Below are 17,914 nucleotides of genomic sequence, written 5' to 3'. Positions count from 1 at the left end.
CATGGTCTCCAGACACATGCGGAGTTCTGTATACTGGGCCCGGTTCTCTTGGGTGAAGTCGGGTACCATAGGCGTGCCAATGTATGACGCTGACTGTGGATACATCGGCGAGCGTTGGGGGAGAGGCCTCCTAGGCGAGTCTCCTCCCGCTCCTTGGTTTGGGCTGGTACCGGCAGTGTACCATGGCCCGCTTGTCCAGGTGCTGTTCCTCGGTGCGGGTCGTGCGTCGTGCTCACCCGTGTATAGAGTCGGGGGTCTGTAGCGCAGCTCCGCGGGAGTATAGCCTGGGCTGTACCGGACCTCCTGGTCCGGTAGAGTACTGTGCTGTCGTCGGGCGTGGTTCTCCTCCTCTTCCTCTTCGTCTTCAGTTAGGTCATCCAGTGCTTGTAGTCTCTGGTTTAGCCTCTCCACAGGATATGCTGCTCCTTCCCGGTTGCTAGGTCTCGCTTGGACCGGTGGGGGGAGGTGGTCTGTGGGGGGTATAGACCTCGTCTGTTGGTCAAGTTCAGGGTTGTTTACTCGGCTAGGGGATGCCGCCCTGGAGGTGTGTCTAGACGAGTTCCTGGAGCCTCTGGCGGAGGGAGAGGGTGTTGTCCGTCTGATCAGCTGTTCTATTAGTTGCGCTTGCTGTCTGTCGCGCTCTGCGTCCCGTAGAGCACCAGCAGCTGCTCGCTGGCTGTCTGCTCGGTCTCGGGCCACATTCTCTTCCCTCTGAATGCGTCTTATTTCTAGACGTATATGTTCTTCTTCGCTCCGCTGCTGGATCTGCAGTCGGTCGCGTTCAGCAGCGGCGTTCAGGCTGATGAGGAAGGCCTGCTGTAGGGTCCTCTCTGCCTCGCTGGGAGAAGGCGGTTGTATAGGGGAGCCTTCCCTCGGGGTACTCCTTGCGGAGCCTTGGAGCTCTATCTCCACGGTGCTCTCCCCGTCTTCTTCCGTGCCAAGTTCTGTCTCTGTAGCGTTGTATTCCTCCCGGGACTCATCGGGGACTACTTCTTCAGTACTGGCGGGGTGTGAAGTCATGTCTGGTTCCCACTGGTCCCCACCGTGAACTTGGTCAGTTACATTAGAACCCGTAGGGGCCTCTATGGTCGGGGTAGTCTGGGCGTTGGGGTTAGACATACTTTTACTTTCTAGTTTTACCGCGTTTACTGTTAGTAGAAGACTAGGTTGTTGACTGACAGCGTAAGCCTCTAAGTACTGAGGGAGCCGTCGTTCGCGCTGCGGGCGTTGGTTAGGAGGATCGTTTCGTGGAGTGTTCATCATAGGCCATTTCAATATTAATAACACTATATTAATATTACACTAATTACCCTCCGGCTCGAAGGACCAATTGTAACTGAGGGGTACAATTCCCTGACTGTATTACTAGATATGATACTTACTACCACTACCTTTGTACTTAATATTCGGCCACCCAGTACACGGCATAAATATATTATGATGAACACTGTCACGTAGATGAAACGGATCCAACACAAATGTACGAATTAGAAATAGGTCTTTATTTCTACACAGCGATGGTGTGTAGAGCAAGCACTTAATCAAATCAATCACATTTATGAATGGGAATTAGTATGCACTTTTATGGCAAGAGTATTCGTCGGTATATCAATAGAGAATGTCCAATCTCTGAAGGCGCAGGTGGTACATATACGACCTGGAATAGTTAAGGAATAAAAGCAATGATACTTTAATGATTATATACTGGATACACTAGGGGGGGTTAATCCGGTCGCTTGTAAGCCGACAGGAGTAGGAAGGGGGGGGGGGTAGAATCCGGCTGCCTCATCCGGCCAAGGGTATCCCAGGTGAACCCACTGTAGTGCCGTTCAATGCGCCGGCGATCCTTGGACCACAGATGAAAGCAGATGGACTCTTTGTGGGCCGGCGTCCTCCGGTCCACGGAGGAGAGACGTGAAGCGACCTCGTCTTGCAGAGCGTCTCCTCACCTTGCGTCCTCTCCAGGGGGGGGGGGTTCCAACACACGGCAGTGTCGGGGGTCTTTATCCATGGAATAATCAACGTATACAAAGCATAATCCGTGCCTGGGAAGGCGGGCTGTCGTCGGTAGAATAATCCGGTATACAGGTCCACTCGCTCGTCGGCTCTGGGGCTCCTCGGGTGCAGCTTCACGTGGGGTCAACCACCCTGGATAAGCAGCCAGTTCTCTGCCCGAAACGATGGGGTACTGACTACGGTAGTATTCTCACCGCACGAAGCACTATATATTAACAGACTATTATTAGCTTAATAGACTACGTCCAACTCGACGATATAGTGCCAAATATGACTATTCAAATATTAATATACACGATGTCTCAATACCGATGGTAGGCGAACTTGGCCTTACTCCCACACGTGGCGTCGCGGGGAGGCTTTACGTCTGTGACTCTATTGGAGGGTAAGAAACTGGACTGAAAAGGAAGTCCTACTTTAGTAGCGCAGTATATATACGCACTATGAACAAATAGTCCCATTAGTGGTGCGGTAGCCAGATTCCTACGCGGAACTAGGACTTGTTCGTACATGTTGAGCGGTACGTTTGAACTGGGTCTGAGGGGTATGGCAGCCTGGCACCAAGGTCTCGACCAATAGTAGAATGGAGACTATTATGGGATGTTCAGTAGGCTAGAATGGATATTCAATGCATATTGTACAAGGAATATACAAGGGATATCAGGGAATATTAGAGAATATACAAATACAATTAAATATATATATATAAATAAATATATATATTCGGTTTAATCTGGCCCTTCACAACAGTTACAGTTGATATAATTGAATAGTTCAGCCTGCATTTGTTAGATGTGAATGGATACACTGGTTTTGTAAAACCACTGGCTGGCTGCTCTAATGCTGTGAGCATCATAGACTGTTGCTTTACCATACTTGATGGTACAGAAGCTGAAGCACTAGTTTAACAATTTACGTTATGTGCAGAGAAACAAGTTAAAAACAATTTATGCACTTTCAATAAAGCGTTTAAAAAAAACTGTTGGGGGAACGACGACGACTTCGTAACCTAGTTACTTTCAAAGTAACTAAGTTACTCTGATAATCAAGTAATCAGTAAAGTAACTTGGATTACTTTTTAAAGGAGTAATCAGTAATCGGATTACTTTTACAAGTAATCTGTGGCATCACTGTTCATGACACCCAGAGCGCTTCACAGAGTCCATTATTCGTTCATACACAGTCATACCGGTGGTGGTAAGCTACAATTGCAGCCAGAGCTGCCCTGAGGCAGACTCACGGAAGCGTGGCGAATAATCATCGCCTACGGCCCCTCCGACCACCACCAACATTCATTCACATGCATACACATTCATACAAGGCAAGTAGGTTAAGTGTCTTGCCCAAGGACACAACGGCGATGGGATGGACATGGGCTTGAGCGGGATTCGAACCACCAACCCTTCGATCATTGGACGACCCGCTCTACCCCTGAGCCAAAGCCGCCCCACTTATGCGAGGCACCTCTATGACTGGCAATGACGGTGACACAATCATGCACTCACTCATTCAGCCACTCTGCCCCTAGTGGCAGCTCACGGAGTAACATGCTTTGTGGAACACCAATTAGCTTTGCATCACTGTGTGTCCATGTTACAGGTCGCCCCTGTTTACAAAGACAAAAAATGGCAAAGAAAGATAAGACGGCAATCTCAGAAATGTACAATAAATTAGAAGACATAATAATTTCAACAAGGTTATCGTATTGAATGATGTATCCAGCACAAGAGTTTGTATCAACGGCTGACGAAAGATACGTGTCTGAAGCGCTGTCTGAGGCTGGCCTGTGTACTTCCAGACTCTGGAGATCTGGGCGGTCCTTGATGCAGAGCCTGAGGGGAACGAGACCTTCATCGTGACACTGTCCAGCCCCACAGGGGGGGCACGGCTCGGAGGCAACCTCCGTACATTCATCACTGTCCTGGAGAACCTGGCCCCGTCTGGGCTGTTCCGCATTGGACCCACTCTCAACAGGTCAGGGTTAAACCAGAGATGGTTTCACACACACACACACACACACACACACACACACACACACACACACACACACACACACACACACACACACACACACACACACACACACACACACACACACACACACACACTCAGACAGACAGACACACTCTCAGACAGACACACACGCACAGACCTTCCAGGGTCACAAATAACCTAGAAAGTGCATTAGGTTGATTCTGTATTATGTGTTGTGTGTGTGTGTGTGTGTGTTGTGTGCAGGACTAACACAGAGGTGACTGCTGTGGAGGGCGGAGGGACTGTCTTCCTGACTGTGTCTCGTAGTAACGGCCTGGACTCAGCCGTCAGTGTGGAGTGGGAGACGCAGGCAGACACAGCCATCGCCAGCGGTGAGACAAGAAGGAGATTACCGTCTATACTTACTTACTTAGTCCTCTTCTTCCCCATTGGGAAATAAGGCGTTGGCGATTCAACGCCATTCAGCTCGGTATTTAGCTACTCTCTGTGTCTTCTTGCACCATGGAAGATTAATTTCTCTCAGCTCGCCTTCACCTCGCCTTCAGGTGTTCTTTGGCCATCGAGGCTTTTCTCTTTCCAGGTGGTGTCCATCTTTGGTATCCTGTCCTGTTCCCTTCTGACCACGTGGCCTTTAGCCATCTGAGCCGCCGACATTTAATTTCAAGGACCACACTATTGCAGCCAGTTTTGCGGTGCGGCTCCTTATTTGATATTTAGTTGGGCCAGAAGATGTGGCAGGTTTTCTTCAGACATCCAGGAACTCATCTTGTCCATGTCTCCTTTTACCACTCGCCAGCATTCTGACAGATTTGACATTGCTGTTATAGAGTATAATCTTAGTCCTACTGTAAAACTGTATTGCCTAGATACTTCCAGATTGGCTGAAGTCCCACAAGCTTTGGTAAGCCTTGCTCGGATTACTGTATATAATGTTTTCAATTCACTCCAATTTGTACCAAGTCTATGTTAATAACTTCCACTCGCAAATCAATTCCAATGCCAAGGTGAGACATTATTGTTTTCTTGTTGTTTCCAGCGGGTAGCCTCCCTGAGATGGGTGTGTACCAGACCTTCCAGGAAAGCCCCACAGCCGCCTGGTGCTCCCTGCCTGAGGAAGCCTCCACCCTGGCCATGAAGCTGGATCGAGCACCCTCTGTCGGATCAACCCACACCCTGGCCACTCTCTACAGGTGGCAGGGTGTGTTTGTGCCAATACAGGTAGAGTAGCAAAATAATATCCACTCCCCAAGCATCGTCTCCAATTCATCAGCTTGGGCACAAGTGCATTTCCTGTCAGCTATTGATATCAGCAAACATTGCAACAGGAAATACACATTTAGAATGTTAAGTGTGAAAAGGTCTATTCTATCACAGGATAATAATTGAGCAACAACTATAAGGAAGATGATAGGGCAGGAATATCGTTCTCACTCAGTCCCAATGAAGAGCTGATCCACTGTGAATGGCACTGATATTAACATATTTAATGTAGATACTTACACAATATATTTTCTTCTGCTCCATTCACCGCTCTGGTTTCTCCAGTCGGTTAGGATCCAGGACCCCAGCTCATGTGTGGGGTTTGCAGTGAACGGCTCGACCTACGTGGCCATTACACACAGTGGTCCTCCCTATTCCCCCGCTGCCAACCTCAGTGTCTTCAGGCTGCGGAGGGACCTCAACACCACACTGGTAACACTGGTCCTCGTGGACATCCTTGTGTAGTTTATTGTTCATAGGGTTTAATACATCTACAATGCAGTGATATTTAAACTGTTTGTTGTGGACTAACCGTTGATATGATACCATTTTTATTCCACAACAGGAACAAACCCTGGGTGTTGAAGCTGTGCATGTCAAGCACTTGTCCATTGGGAGCAGAAACTATCTGATAGCATCAAGCCAGGTGAGACCATGACCTCAGACTATCTGATAGCATCAAGCCAGGTGAGACCATGACCTCAGACTATCTGATAGCATCAAGCCAGGTGAGATCATGACCTCAGACTATCTGATAGCATCAAGCCAGGTGAGATCATGACCTCAGACTATCTGATAGCATCAAGCCAGGTGAGACCATGACCTCAGACTATCTGATAGCATCAAGCCAAGTGAGATCATGACCTCAGACTATCTGATAGCATCAAGCCAGGTGAGACCATGACCTCAGACTATCTGATACTGTAGCATCAAGCCAAGTGAGATCATGACCTCAGACTATCTGATAGCATCAAGCCAGGTGAGATCATGACCTCAGACTATCTGATACTGTAGCATCAAGCCAAGTGAGATCATGACCTCAGACTATCTGATAGCATCAAGCCAAGTGAGATCATGACCTCAGACTATCTGATAGCATCAAGCCAGGTGAGATCATGACCTCAGACTATCTGATAGCATCAAGCCAAATGAGATCATGACCTCAGACTATCTGATAGCATCAAGCCAGGTGAGACCATGACCTCAGACTATCTGATAGCATCAAGCCAGGTGAGACCATGACCTCAGACTATCTGATAGCATCAAGCCAAGTGAGATCATGACCTCAGACTATCTGATAGCATCAAGCCAGGTGAGATCATGACCTCAGACTATCTGATAGCATCAAGCCAAGTGAGATCATGACCTCAGACTATCTGATAGCATCAAGCCAAGTGAGATCATGACCTCAGACTATCTGATAGCATCAAGCCAGGTGAGACCATGACCTCAGACTATCTGATAGCATCAAGCCAGGTGAGATCATGACCTCAGACTATCTAATAGCATCAAGCCAAGTGAGACCATGACCTCAGACTATCTGATAGCATCAAGCCAGGTGAGATCATGACCTCAGACTATCTGATAGCATCAAGCCAGGTGGCGTGTATCACTTCCGCAACGGATTTAGTCGGAATTCGGTTTCCGGGTTCCTCTGATTGGCCACTGACCCCACGTGACCCTACCCTATTACATGCCCCCTTATCGACACGCGTTATGCGACGCTCTACAGCTCTTTCGCTGACTTCCTGACTTCCTCGCAGAACAGCTGTTTCCGTATTTATAATATTGGAAACGCCGCGCTGTGAGCGCTGTGAAGCACCTCTGTATTAAATGCCGACAGCACCTCTGTATTAAATGCCGCCAGCACCTCTGTATTAAATGCCGACTCATCAATCAATAACAACATTAACGATAACGTTAACGTTAGCATTAGGCTAACGCCAAGCTGTAATGTTACCAGTCTCGCGTCTATCTGCTAACGTTAGCATTAGGTAATAACCGGTTTAAAATGGATGGTGATTACCTCACGTTGTGTCTATTCTGCTAGCATTAACGTTACTAGTACAAACAATCAAACCAAAACATTGACATCTAACTTATCTTTAGATATTTACTCAACTAATGTCTAACTATGAATGAACACAACACTCTAACTTAACATCTTTAGCTAATAAAGTACTCAACCGCTACTGTCTTTAACTATGAACAAACAACACTCTAACTTACCATCTTTAGATAATAAAGTAGTCAACCTCTACTGTCTTTAACTATGAACAAACACAACACTCTAACTTACCATCTTTAGATAATAAAGTACTCAACCGCTACTGTCTTTAACTATGAACAAACAACACTCTAACTTACCATCTTTAGATAATAAAGTACTCAACCTCTACTGTCTTTAACTATGAACAAACACAACACTAACTTACCATCTTTAGATAATAAAGTACTCAACCTCTACTGTCTTTAACTATGAACAAACACAACACTCTAACTTACCATGTTTAGATAATAAAGTACTCAACCTCTACTGTCTTTAACTATGAGTGAACACAACACTCTAACTTACCATCTTTAGATAATAAAGTACTCAACCTCTACTGTCTTTAACTATGAACAAACACAACACTCTATGTTCTGGGCTTATGGTTTGTCCAGCAAGGCAATCACTGGACTGAACCTCTGCTGCAGCTTATGGCTGCTTGTATCGGGTCTATGGCAGGGTCGTAGCACACGTTAAGAGGGGGAGACGTGACAATCTGAGATCGTCTCAAGTTAAAGTCTTCTCGTGGTATGCTTTCACAGGGAGATCCTGATATATAACTGAGTGTACTTGGGGCTCAGACCCATGCTCTTACAGTAGGACTGAGTGTACTTAGGGCTCAGAGTGACCCATGCTCTTACAGTAGGACTGAGTGTACTTAGGGCTCAGAGTGACCCATGCTCTTACAGTAGGACTGAGCGTACTTAGGGCTCAGACCCATGCTCTTACAGTAGGACTGAGTGTACTTAGGGCTCAGACCCATGCTCTTACAGTAGGACTGAGTGTACTTGTGGCTCAGACCCATGCTCTTACAGTAGGACTGAGTGTACTTGGGGCTCAGACCCATGCTCTTACAGTAGGACTGAGCGTACTTAGGGCTCAGACCCATGCTCTTACAGTAGGACTGAGTGTACTTAGGGCTCAGAGTGACCCATGCTCTTACAGTAGGACTGAGTGTACTTGGGGCTCAGACCCATGCTCTTACAGTAGGACTGAGTGTACTTGGGGCTCAGACCCATGCTCTTACAGTAGGACTGAGCGTACTTAGGGCTCAGACCCATGCTCTTACAGTAGGACTGAGTGTACTTAGGGCTCAGAGTGACCCATGCTCTTACAGTAGGACTGAGTGTACTTGGGGCTCAGACCCATGCTCTTACAGTAGGACTGAGCGTACTTGGGGCTCAGACCCATGCTCTTACAGTAGGACTGAGCGTACTTGGGGCTCAGACCCATGCTCTTACAGTAGGACTGAGTGTACTTGGGGCTCAGACCCATGCTCTTACAGTAGGACTGAGTGTACTTGGGGCTCAGACCCATGCTCTTACAGTAGGACTGAGCGTACTTAGGGCTCAGACCCATGCTCTTACAGTAGGACTGAGTGTACTTAGGGCTCAGAGTGACCCATGCTCTTACAGTAGGACTGAGTGTACTTGGGGCTCAGACCCATGCTCTTACAGTAGGACTGAGTGTACTTAGGGCTCAGAGTGACCCATGCTCTTACAGTAGGACAGAGTGTACTTGGGGCTCAGACCCATGCTCTTACAGTAGGACTGAGTGTACTTAGGGCTCAGACCCATGCTCTTACAGTAGGACTGAGCGTACTTAGGGCTCAGACCCATGCTCTTACAGTAGGACTGAGTGTACTTAGGGCTCAGAGTGACCCATGCTCTTACAGTAGGACTGAGTGTACTTAGGGCTCAGAGTGACCCATGCTCTTACAGTAGGACTGAGTGTACTTAGGACTCAGAGTGACCCATGCTCTTACTGTAGGACTGAGTGTACTTGGGGCTCAGACCCATGCTCTTACAGTAGGACTGAGCGTACTTGGGGCTCAGACCCATGCTCTTACAGTAGAACTGAGTGTACTTGGGGCTCAGACCCATGCTCTTACAGTAGGACTGAGTGTACTTGGGGCTCAGACCCATGCTCTTACAGTAGGACTGAGTGTACTTAGGGCTCAGACCCATGCTCTTACAGTATGACTGAGTGTACTCAGGGCTCAGACCCATGCTCTTACAGTAGGACTGAGTGTACTTAGGGCTCAGACCCATGCTCTTACAGTAGGACTGAGCGTACTTGGGGCTCAGACCCATGCTCTTACAGTAGGACTGAGTGTACTTGGGGCTCAGACCCATGCTCTTACAGTAGGACTGAGTGTACTTGGGGCTCAGACCCATGCTCTTACAGTAGGACTGAGTGTACTTGGGGCTCAGACCCATGCTCTTACAGTAGGACTGAGTGTACTTGGGGCTCAGACCCATGCTCTTACAGTAGGACTGAGTGTACTTAGGCCTCAGAGTGACCCATGCTCTTACAGTAGGACTGAGTGTACTTAGGGCTCAGAGTGACCCATGCTCTTACAGTAGGACTGAGTGTACTTGGGGCTCAGACCCATGCTCTTACAGTAGGACTGGGTGTACTTAGGGCTCAGACCCATGCTCTTACAGTAGGACTGAGTGTACTTAGGGCTCAGAGTGACCCATGCTCTTACAGTAGGACTGAGTGTGCTTAGGGCTCAGACCCATGCTCTTACAGTAGGACTGAGTGTACTTAGGGCTCAGACCCATGCTCTTACAGTAGGACTGAGTGTACTTAGGGCTCAGACCCATGCTCTTACAGTAGGACTGAGTGTACTTGGGGCTCAGACCCATGCTCTTACAGTAGGACTGAGTGTACTTGGGGCTCAGACCCATGCTCTTACAGTAGGACGGAGTGTACTTGGGGCTCAGACCCATGCTCTTACAGTAGGACTGAGTGTACTTGGGGCTCAGACCCATGCTCTTACAGTAGGACGGAGTGTACTTGGGGCTCAGACCCATGCTCTTACAGTAGGACTGAGTGTACTTGGGGCTCAGACCCATGCTCTTACAGTAGGACTGAGTGTACTTAGGGCTCAGACCCATGCTCTTACAGTAGGACTGAGCGTACTTAGGGCTCAGACCCATGCTCTTACAGTAGGACTGAGTGTACTTGGGGCTCAGACCCATGCTCTTACAGTAGGACGGAGTGTACTTGGGGCTCAGACCCATGCTCTTACAGTAGGACTGAGTGTACTTGGGGCTCAGACCCATGCTCTTACAGTAGGACTGAGTGTACTTAGGGCTCAGACCCATGCTCTTACAGTAGGACTGAGTGTACTTGGGGCTCAGACCCATGCTCTTACAGTAGGACGGAGTGTACTTGGGGCTCAGACCCATGCTCTTACAGTAGGACGGAGTGTACTTAGGGCTCAGAGTGACCCATGCTCTTACAGTAGGACTGGGTGTACTTAGGGCTCAGACCCATGCTCTTACAGTAGGACTGAGTGTACTTGGGGCTCAGACCCATGCTCTTACAGTAGGACTGAGTGTACTTGTCTACACTCTACTCGGTTGAGTACTTTATTATCTAAAGATGGTAAGTTAGAGTGTTGTGTTTGTTCATAGTTAAAGACAGTAGAGGTTGAGTACTTTATTATCTAAAGATGGTAAGTTAGTGTTGTGTTTGTTCTTAGTTAAAGACAGTAGAGGTTGAGTACTTTATTATCTAAAGATGGTAAGTTAGTGTTGTGTTTGTTCTTAGTTAAAGACAGTAGAGGTTGAGTACTTTATTATCTAAAGATGGTAAGTTAGAGTGTTGTGTTTGTTCATAGTTAAAGACAGTAGAGGTTGAGTACTTTATTATCTAAAGATGGTAAGTTAGAGTGTTGTGTTTGTTCATAGTTAAAGACAGTAGCGGTTGAGTACTTTATTAGCTAAAGATGTTAAGTTAGAGTGTTGTGTTCATTCATAGTTAGACATTAGAGGTTGAGTAAATATCTAAAGATAAGTTAGATGTCAATGTTTTGGTTTGATTGTTTGTACTAGTAACGTTAATGCTAGCAGAATAGACACAACGTGAGGTAATCACCATCCATTTTAAACCGGTTATTACCTAATGCTAACGTTAGCAGATAGACGCAAGACTGGTAACATTACAGCTTGGCGTTAGCCTAATGCTAACGTTAACGTTATCGTTAATGTTGTTATTGATTGATGAGTCGGCATTTAATACAGAGGTGCTGGCGGCATTTAATACAGAGGTGCTGTCGGCATTTAATACAGAGGTGCTTCGCAGCGCTCACAGCGCGGCGTTTCCAATATTATAAATACGGAAACAGCTGTTCTGCGAGGAAGTCAGGAAGTCAGCGAAAGAGCTGTAGAGCGTCGCATAACGCGCGTCGATAAGGGGGCGTGTAATAGGGTAGGGTCACGTGGGGTCAGTGGCCAATCAGAGGAACCCGGAAACCGAATTCCGACTAAATCCATTGCGGAAGTGATACACGCAGCCAGGTGAGACCATGACCTCAGACTATCTGATAGCATCAAGCCAGGTGAGATCATGACCTCAGACTATCTGATAGCATCAAGCCAGGTGAGATCATGACCTCAGACTATCTGATAGCATCAAGCCAGGTGAGATCATGACCTCAGACTATCTGATAGCATCAAGCCAGGTGAGATCATGACCTCAGACTATCTGATAGCATCAAGCCAGGTGAGATCATGACCTCAGACTATCTGATAGCATCAAGCCAGGTGAGATCATGACCTCAGACTATCTGATAGCATCAAGCCAGGTGAGATCATGACCTCAGACTATCTGATAGCATCAAGCCAGGTGAGACCATAATAATAATAATAATAATAATAATTATTATTATTATTATTATTATTATTATTATTATTATTATTATTATTATTATTATTATTATTATTATTATTATTATTATTATTATTATTATTATTATTATTATTATTATTATTATTATTATTATTATAATAATAATAATAATAATAATAATAATAATAATAATAATAATAATAATAATAATAATAATAATAATAATAATAATAAATTCAATTTGTACCGCACTTTATATTTGTGAAAATCTCAAAGTGCTACAGGAGATAAAGATAAAAAGTTAAATGAATAAAAACAATTCAAATGAATAAAACAACCAATGAAATGGAAGAACATAAAAATAATAATAAAATGAATAGAAGTAAAAATAAAAGTAAAAGAATAATTCAGGCAAATGCCTTGTTAAAAATAAATGTTTTTAGGCCCCTTTTAAAAACCTCAACGGACTGTGGTGCTCTCAGATGGTCGGGGAGAGCATTCCACAGCCGAGGAGCAGCTGAGCAGAAGGCCCGGTCACCCATGGTGCAAAGGTGTAACCTCAGACCAATCAGTGTCTTGTCTCGAGAGTTAGACTTGATGACCCACCTTCAGATTCAGATTCAGATTCAGTCTTATTTGCCACATGGAAGTAATATACATCATACAGTTATCATACAAACACATAAATCCAGTTTCCCACCTCTGCAAAAAGGAGGAGGAAGCAGAAAAAATCTTATAATTACCTGCCCCCTCTTCCTGAACTAAACAAGTAACACTTGATGGTCGGTGTACAACCTAATTTACACGAAATAATAATGTATACAATATATAAAGAAACAAACAATTCACAGATGAAACAAGAAAAAAAAAGGAAAGAAAATATCTCACTATTCAGATTCATATTTGATAATGACTAAATATGTGATTTTTATAATTATTTTTGAATTGACAAATATTATTACACACCTTAAGATCGTTATGGAGAGAATTCCACAATTTTACACCAATAACTGAAGGACACATCTGTTTAAGTGTGGTACGTGCAAACCTTAAGTGTTTTAAGTGTGTTAGCTAACTCCTACTTGTTTCACCCTGTTTCCTTTTACCTGCATCATGCGGCAGGTTTTCATCCAGACCAGAGGTGCCTTCACCCTCCTCCAGACCCTTGACTTCCAAGAGGACATCCGCAGTGTGTCTCCGTTCTCGCACAGGGACGTGCCCTACCTGGCGGCCTGCGTGGACCGACAGTCGGACGGCTGCTTCCTGCTTCGGTGGACCGACGGGAGATTCCGGAATCCTCAGCCCCTCCCCCTCGCCGCCAGAGCCAGTCAGGTGGAGGCAGTCCAGACGAGTGCGGGAGACACTCTCCTACTGGTCGTCATTGAAGGTGGTTTCTCACACACTTTTTGTCGAGTTTTGTCATTGTTATTTTGTGCATTATGAAATGCATTCTTTGAATTTGCGTGTGTGTTTATTGTGGTTCATTTGGATCTGTATATATATCGCAGTGTACATAGCATGGCTGCCCTCTCTTAATCGGGGTGATAGTGGTTCAGGAGGTAGAGCGGTCATCTGATAATCGGAAAGGTTCCCGGTTCGGTTCCCACTCCTCCCGGGCAGCGTGTCGAAGTGTCCTTGAGCAAGACACTTAACCCCAAATTGCTCCCGATGAGCAGGTTGGCACCTTGCATAGTCGCCTCCGCGGTGTGTGATTGTGTGAGTGAAAGGGTAAAATGTGAGGAACAAAATTGTAAAGCACTGGATAAAAGCTGCTATATAAATGCACCATTTACCATTTTATTTAGTCTAATAATTGCTCGGTTTGGTGTTAGATTTGGTTAGTCCATTAGTCTATTTTTTAAAGCTTTTTTCCCCACTGAATGAGATATTTTCTGAAAAAATTACAAGAACATCTCTGGTTAGCACTAGGTTTAAAGAGGTCCTTCTGCATGATTGCACGTGGTACACCATTTTACAAATCTGTCAACAAATCAACAAATCGGGGCGGCTGGGTGGCGCAGCGGACATTGCGCTCGTCACCAACGCATGAGACACCGGTATCGAATCCGGCTGTCGGCGTTGCCTCCGGCTTGGGCCGGCCGTCATACTAACTAAATTGGCAGAGTTAGCAGGTGGGAAGTCGATGGGTGGTAATCTGGACGTTGTAAACAGCGACTCCTACAGGTCGGTTGGGGCGCCTGCACAGCAGAGAAAATGGCGGGGGCAGTGTGAGCCTCCTACACGTTACTCCTCGTCAAATGAGAGTCCGCGCTGGCAGGTGAAAAGATGTGACTGGCTGCCTACACATGTATCGGAGGGGACATGCGATGGGCCTCTATCCTCCCTACAACCGGTCAGTGGGGGGCACATGCAAGCAACGTTCAAGACAGGGGAGAATTGGCACAGCTAAAATTGGAATGAAAAAAAATAGAAAAAGTGGATAAAAAAAAATAAAAAATAATCAACAAATTGATTAGTTGACAAAAACCTATGACTATTAGTCGACTAAGAATTCCTTGAGTCTCAGACAGCCGTAGTACATACAGTATATAGTGAGATGCATGCACTTTTAATTGGCTGTCTTGACTGTGGAGACAGTATATTTAGACATGGCCACCATCATTGAGATTTAATTTGTACACTTATCTGTGTTGAGGATGTGTTTTTATATTTTTCCCAGACCCAGAGGCTATTTTCTGTGTGTGTATTCTCAGTGTACTTCTTAAGTGGATCGTGCGGTCGCGAGATGGCGATGGAGATGGTTCCAAGAGTACTCAGCACTTCATCCTGTGATACTTAGGAAATGCATAAATACAATCTACAGTATGTCCCCTTTAGACCCGAACAGAGCCTGTGTGCCGTAGGTCTGACACATGTTGTTATGGATACTGGATATGCACTGTATATTTTAATGAACCACAATCGTTCTAAGTCTGCAGAAGTGGCAAATGTTCCCTGCGGAAACCCATTGTGAGTTTACTGGAAGCGCTTGCTGCAGAGGAGAGGAGAACCACAGTCTCACTCGGAGGGTTGTAATTTGTCAGAGCTGGGTGTGTCAGTCAGACCAGTCCTTGCTTAACATAACCATGCTTTTAAATCATCAAATAATACGGTACTAGTGCTGACATAAAGCTCTGTCTGTGTGTTTCTCTCTCTCTCTCTCTCTCTCTCTCTCCCCCATTATCTCTCTCCCCTTCTCTCTTTCTCTCTCTCTTTCTCTCTCTCCCCATTCTCTATCTTTCTCCCATTCTCTCTCCCCCTTCTCTCTCTCTATCTCTCTCTCCCTCTCTCTCTCTCTCTCTCTCTCTCTTTATCCCCCTCTCTATATCCCCCTTCTCTCTCTCTCTCTTCCTCCCTCCCTCTAGGTCCCTCTCCATCCTGTGAGGTGTTTGTGTGGGGTCCAATACATTCTTTTCCCCAGCATCACCAGTCCATCCCTCATCCTGGCCTCACCTCCGTCCATCCCTTCACCCCTCCATCAGGAGTCAGTGAGTACAATGTCATGGAGCGGGGGTGGGGGCGGCGCAGGGGAGGGGAGGGGTGATGTTCAAAATCTAATTTTATTGGACAGTTCTTAAGGTGTTTGCCCTCGAGTGCAGAGGGACGCGACTCACTGATTAGGTACTTTTTCCAGGAAAAGAAAACAATGGATTTCTTGACACAAAAAAAACTAGAGGAAAATAGCAGGAACATTTAGAAATGCAGTTGGGAAAAATGGGATAATTGAATCCCGTCATCCTCATCCTCAGACTCTCTCTTTGACCTCCCTGTCTCCTCCTCCTAGCCCACCTCCTGCTGGCTGGTAACCACAGCTCCTCCCTCTACTCCTGGAGGCCCCACGTTGGCCTGTTCTCCTTGGTCCTGAGGTCTCCTCCGGCCGCCGGCTTCGTCTCCCTGCCCGTCCCCTACCTCAACTCCTCCAAGACCCTCCTAGCCACCAGCGAGGAGGCCGGCTCCACCGTCTACGAGTTCACCTCGGTCTCCAACCAGTCTGACTTCATACCCAGGTATGGGATCTCCTGGGCTTTCTCTTTTGGCTGTTGTTGTTGTTGTTGTTGTTGTTGTTGTTGTTGTTGTTGTTGTTGTTGTTGTTGTTGTTGTTGTTGTTGTTGTTTTAACTGGTGGTTTCGCTTGCATTCAGTTCCACCAATCAAAGCAGATCACAGTTGAGGTGTGGCGGTGTACACAGAGAATCAAAAGTGCACAGAGCACACAGGGTGCAACGAGCGATACCACTGATTACCGTTGCTACCTCAGCTAACGTTACATAAGTTACATACATTACTACTCACAGCCCCCCAGGTGTTGCTGTTCATAGCTCGGTTGTGGTAAAACCTGGTTGTACAAACAAGGTTTGTTGTAAAATGCCAAAATGACTGTTGCTTCTCCTCCATTATCGATTGGTTTGTTTTGCTGTTGATTTCTGTTCAGATACCTCAGATATGTAATCCCTCCCCTCGGTTGATTTGATTGGTCCATCGTCAAGAAGGTGACATTGATTCAGTGTGCTCCGCGGTTAAAGTTGAAACTTTTTCAAAACCATTGAAAACAATAGAAAAAAAGGCGCCGGCGCATTCAGAATGTCTAATGTGCTCACATCCTTATGCATCATTTGATCTCATTCGACTCATCGTTGTTCTCTCTTAGTTATGGCGAACTGCGCTTTGCGCCGGGCGACAGTGAGCTGGAGTTAGCCGTGAACGTCATCGACGACGACATCCCTGAGCAGGAGGAGTACTTCCGGGTCAGCCTGAAGAACCCAAAGGGCGGGGCTGAGATCGGCTTCGGGGGTCAGGTGACTGTTTTCATCCCAACCAATGACGACGCCCATGGAGTCATAGGCTTTGCACAGGTAAGAATATACTTTCACTTTTGACTCTGTTGTCGTGCACATTTATCCTCTCAATTAATCAACATACTAAGACCTGCTAATTGAATGGACTGCACTTATACAGCGCTTTACAATTTATGCGTCACATTCACTCACACATTCACTCACAAATTCACACGCTCACACATTCACACACCGACGGCAGAGGCAACCATGCAAGGTGCCAACCTGCTCATCGTTAGGGGTTAAGTGTCTTGCTCAAGGACACTTTGACACGCTCCAGGACGGAGCCGGAATTGAACCCAGGAACCTTCACATTACCAGACGACTGCTCTACCTACTGAGTCACTGTCGTCCACCATTTAAGCATGAAAACTGACATGCCTAAACTATATCAATACAATTCTTTCATGTAAAGAATCAAGTATTACTGTGATTGACTGTTTCCCCCCCCCCCCCCTGCAGAGTTCTCTGTTCATGGAGGTGGAGGAACTGGAGCAGAACAATCTGATATCTCTGAGTGTGGAGAGGAGACGAGGGACATTTGGCAGATTGACTGTCCACTGGGCTGCTAATGGCAGTCTGGAGGATATCTTCCCCACCTCTGGAGTGGTGAGATCAGCCACCTTTCATCAACGCATTCCATGCATTAACAACATGCAGTCGATATAACGTAATTTTGAAAAGAAGCAATAAGCATCAGCATACACGTAATCCTTGACTATTCACATTGGATGGTAATGTTCTAATCTAATCAAACATTTAGATTAGATGGACAATTGCAACATTGTTTTCATTTTATAACACACTTAACACACTTTTATAACACTCTTTCTCGCTCTCTCTCTTTCTATCACACACACACACACACACACACACACACACACACACACACACACACA

The 17,914-nt window shown here is 46.1% G+C and overlaps 1 protein-coding gene across 1 annotated transcript in view; it reads left to right on the top strand.

Annotated features, from left to right (window-relative positions):
- Positions 1-17,914, top strand: part of LOC311235661 (adhesion G-protein coupled receptor V1-like) — a gene marked incomplete at both ends in the record, with an annotated part of 226,226 nt that overhangs the window by 155,316 nt on the left and 52,996 nt on the right. Inside the window, 10 exons of the mRNA XM_084323125.1 lie at positions 3,815-3,990; positions 4,255-4,382; positions 5,048-5,229; positions 5,557-5,703; positions 5,837-5,917; positions 13,304-13,568; positions 15,547-15,669; positions 15,966-16,188; positions 16,829-17,033; positions 17,478-17,624. Of these exons, the coding sequence (XP_084179251.1) occupies positions 3,815-3,990; positions 4,255-4,382; positions 5,048-5,229; positions 5,557-5,703; positions 5,837-5,917; positions 13,304-13,568; positions 15,547-15,669; positions 15,966-16,188; positions 16,829-17,033; positions 17,478-17,624 (1,677 nt within the window). The remainder of the gene's footprint in view (positions 1-3,814; positions 3,991-4,254; positions 4,383-5,047; positions 5,230-5,556; positions 5,704-5,836; positions 5,918-13,303; positions 13,569-15,546; positions 15,670-15,965; positions 16,189-16,828; positions 17,034-17,477; positions 17,625-17,914) is intronic.

The sequence above is a fragment of the Notolepis coatsorum genome (genome assembly GCF_963971535.1).
Source record: "Notolepis coatsorum genome assembly, chromosome: 10".
NCBI lineage: Eukaryota > Metazoa > Chordata > Actinopteri > Aulopiformes > Paralepididae > Notolepis > Notolepis coatsorum.
This window is presented reverse-complemented; position numbering and strand designations above follow the sequence as displayed.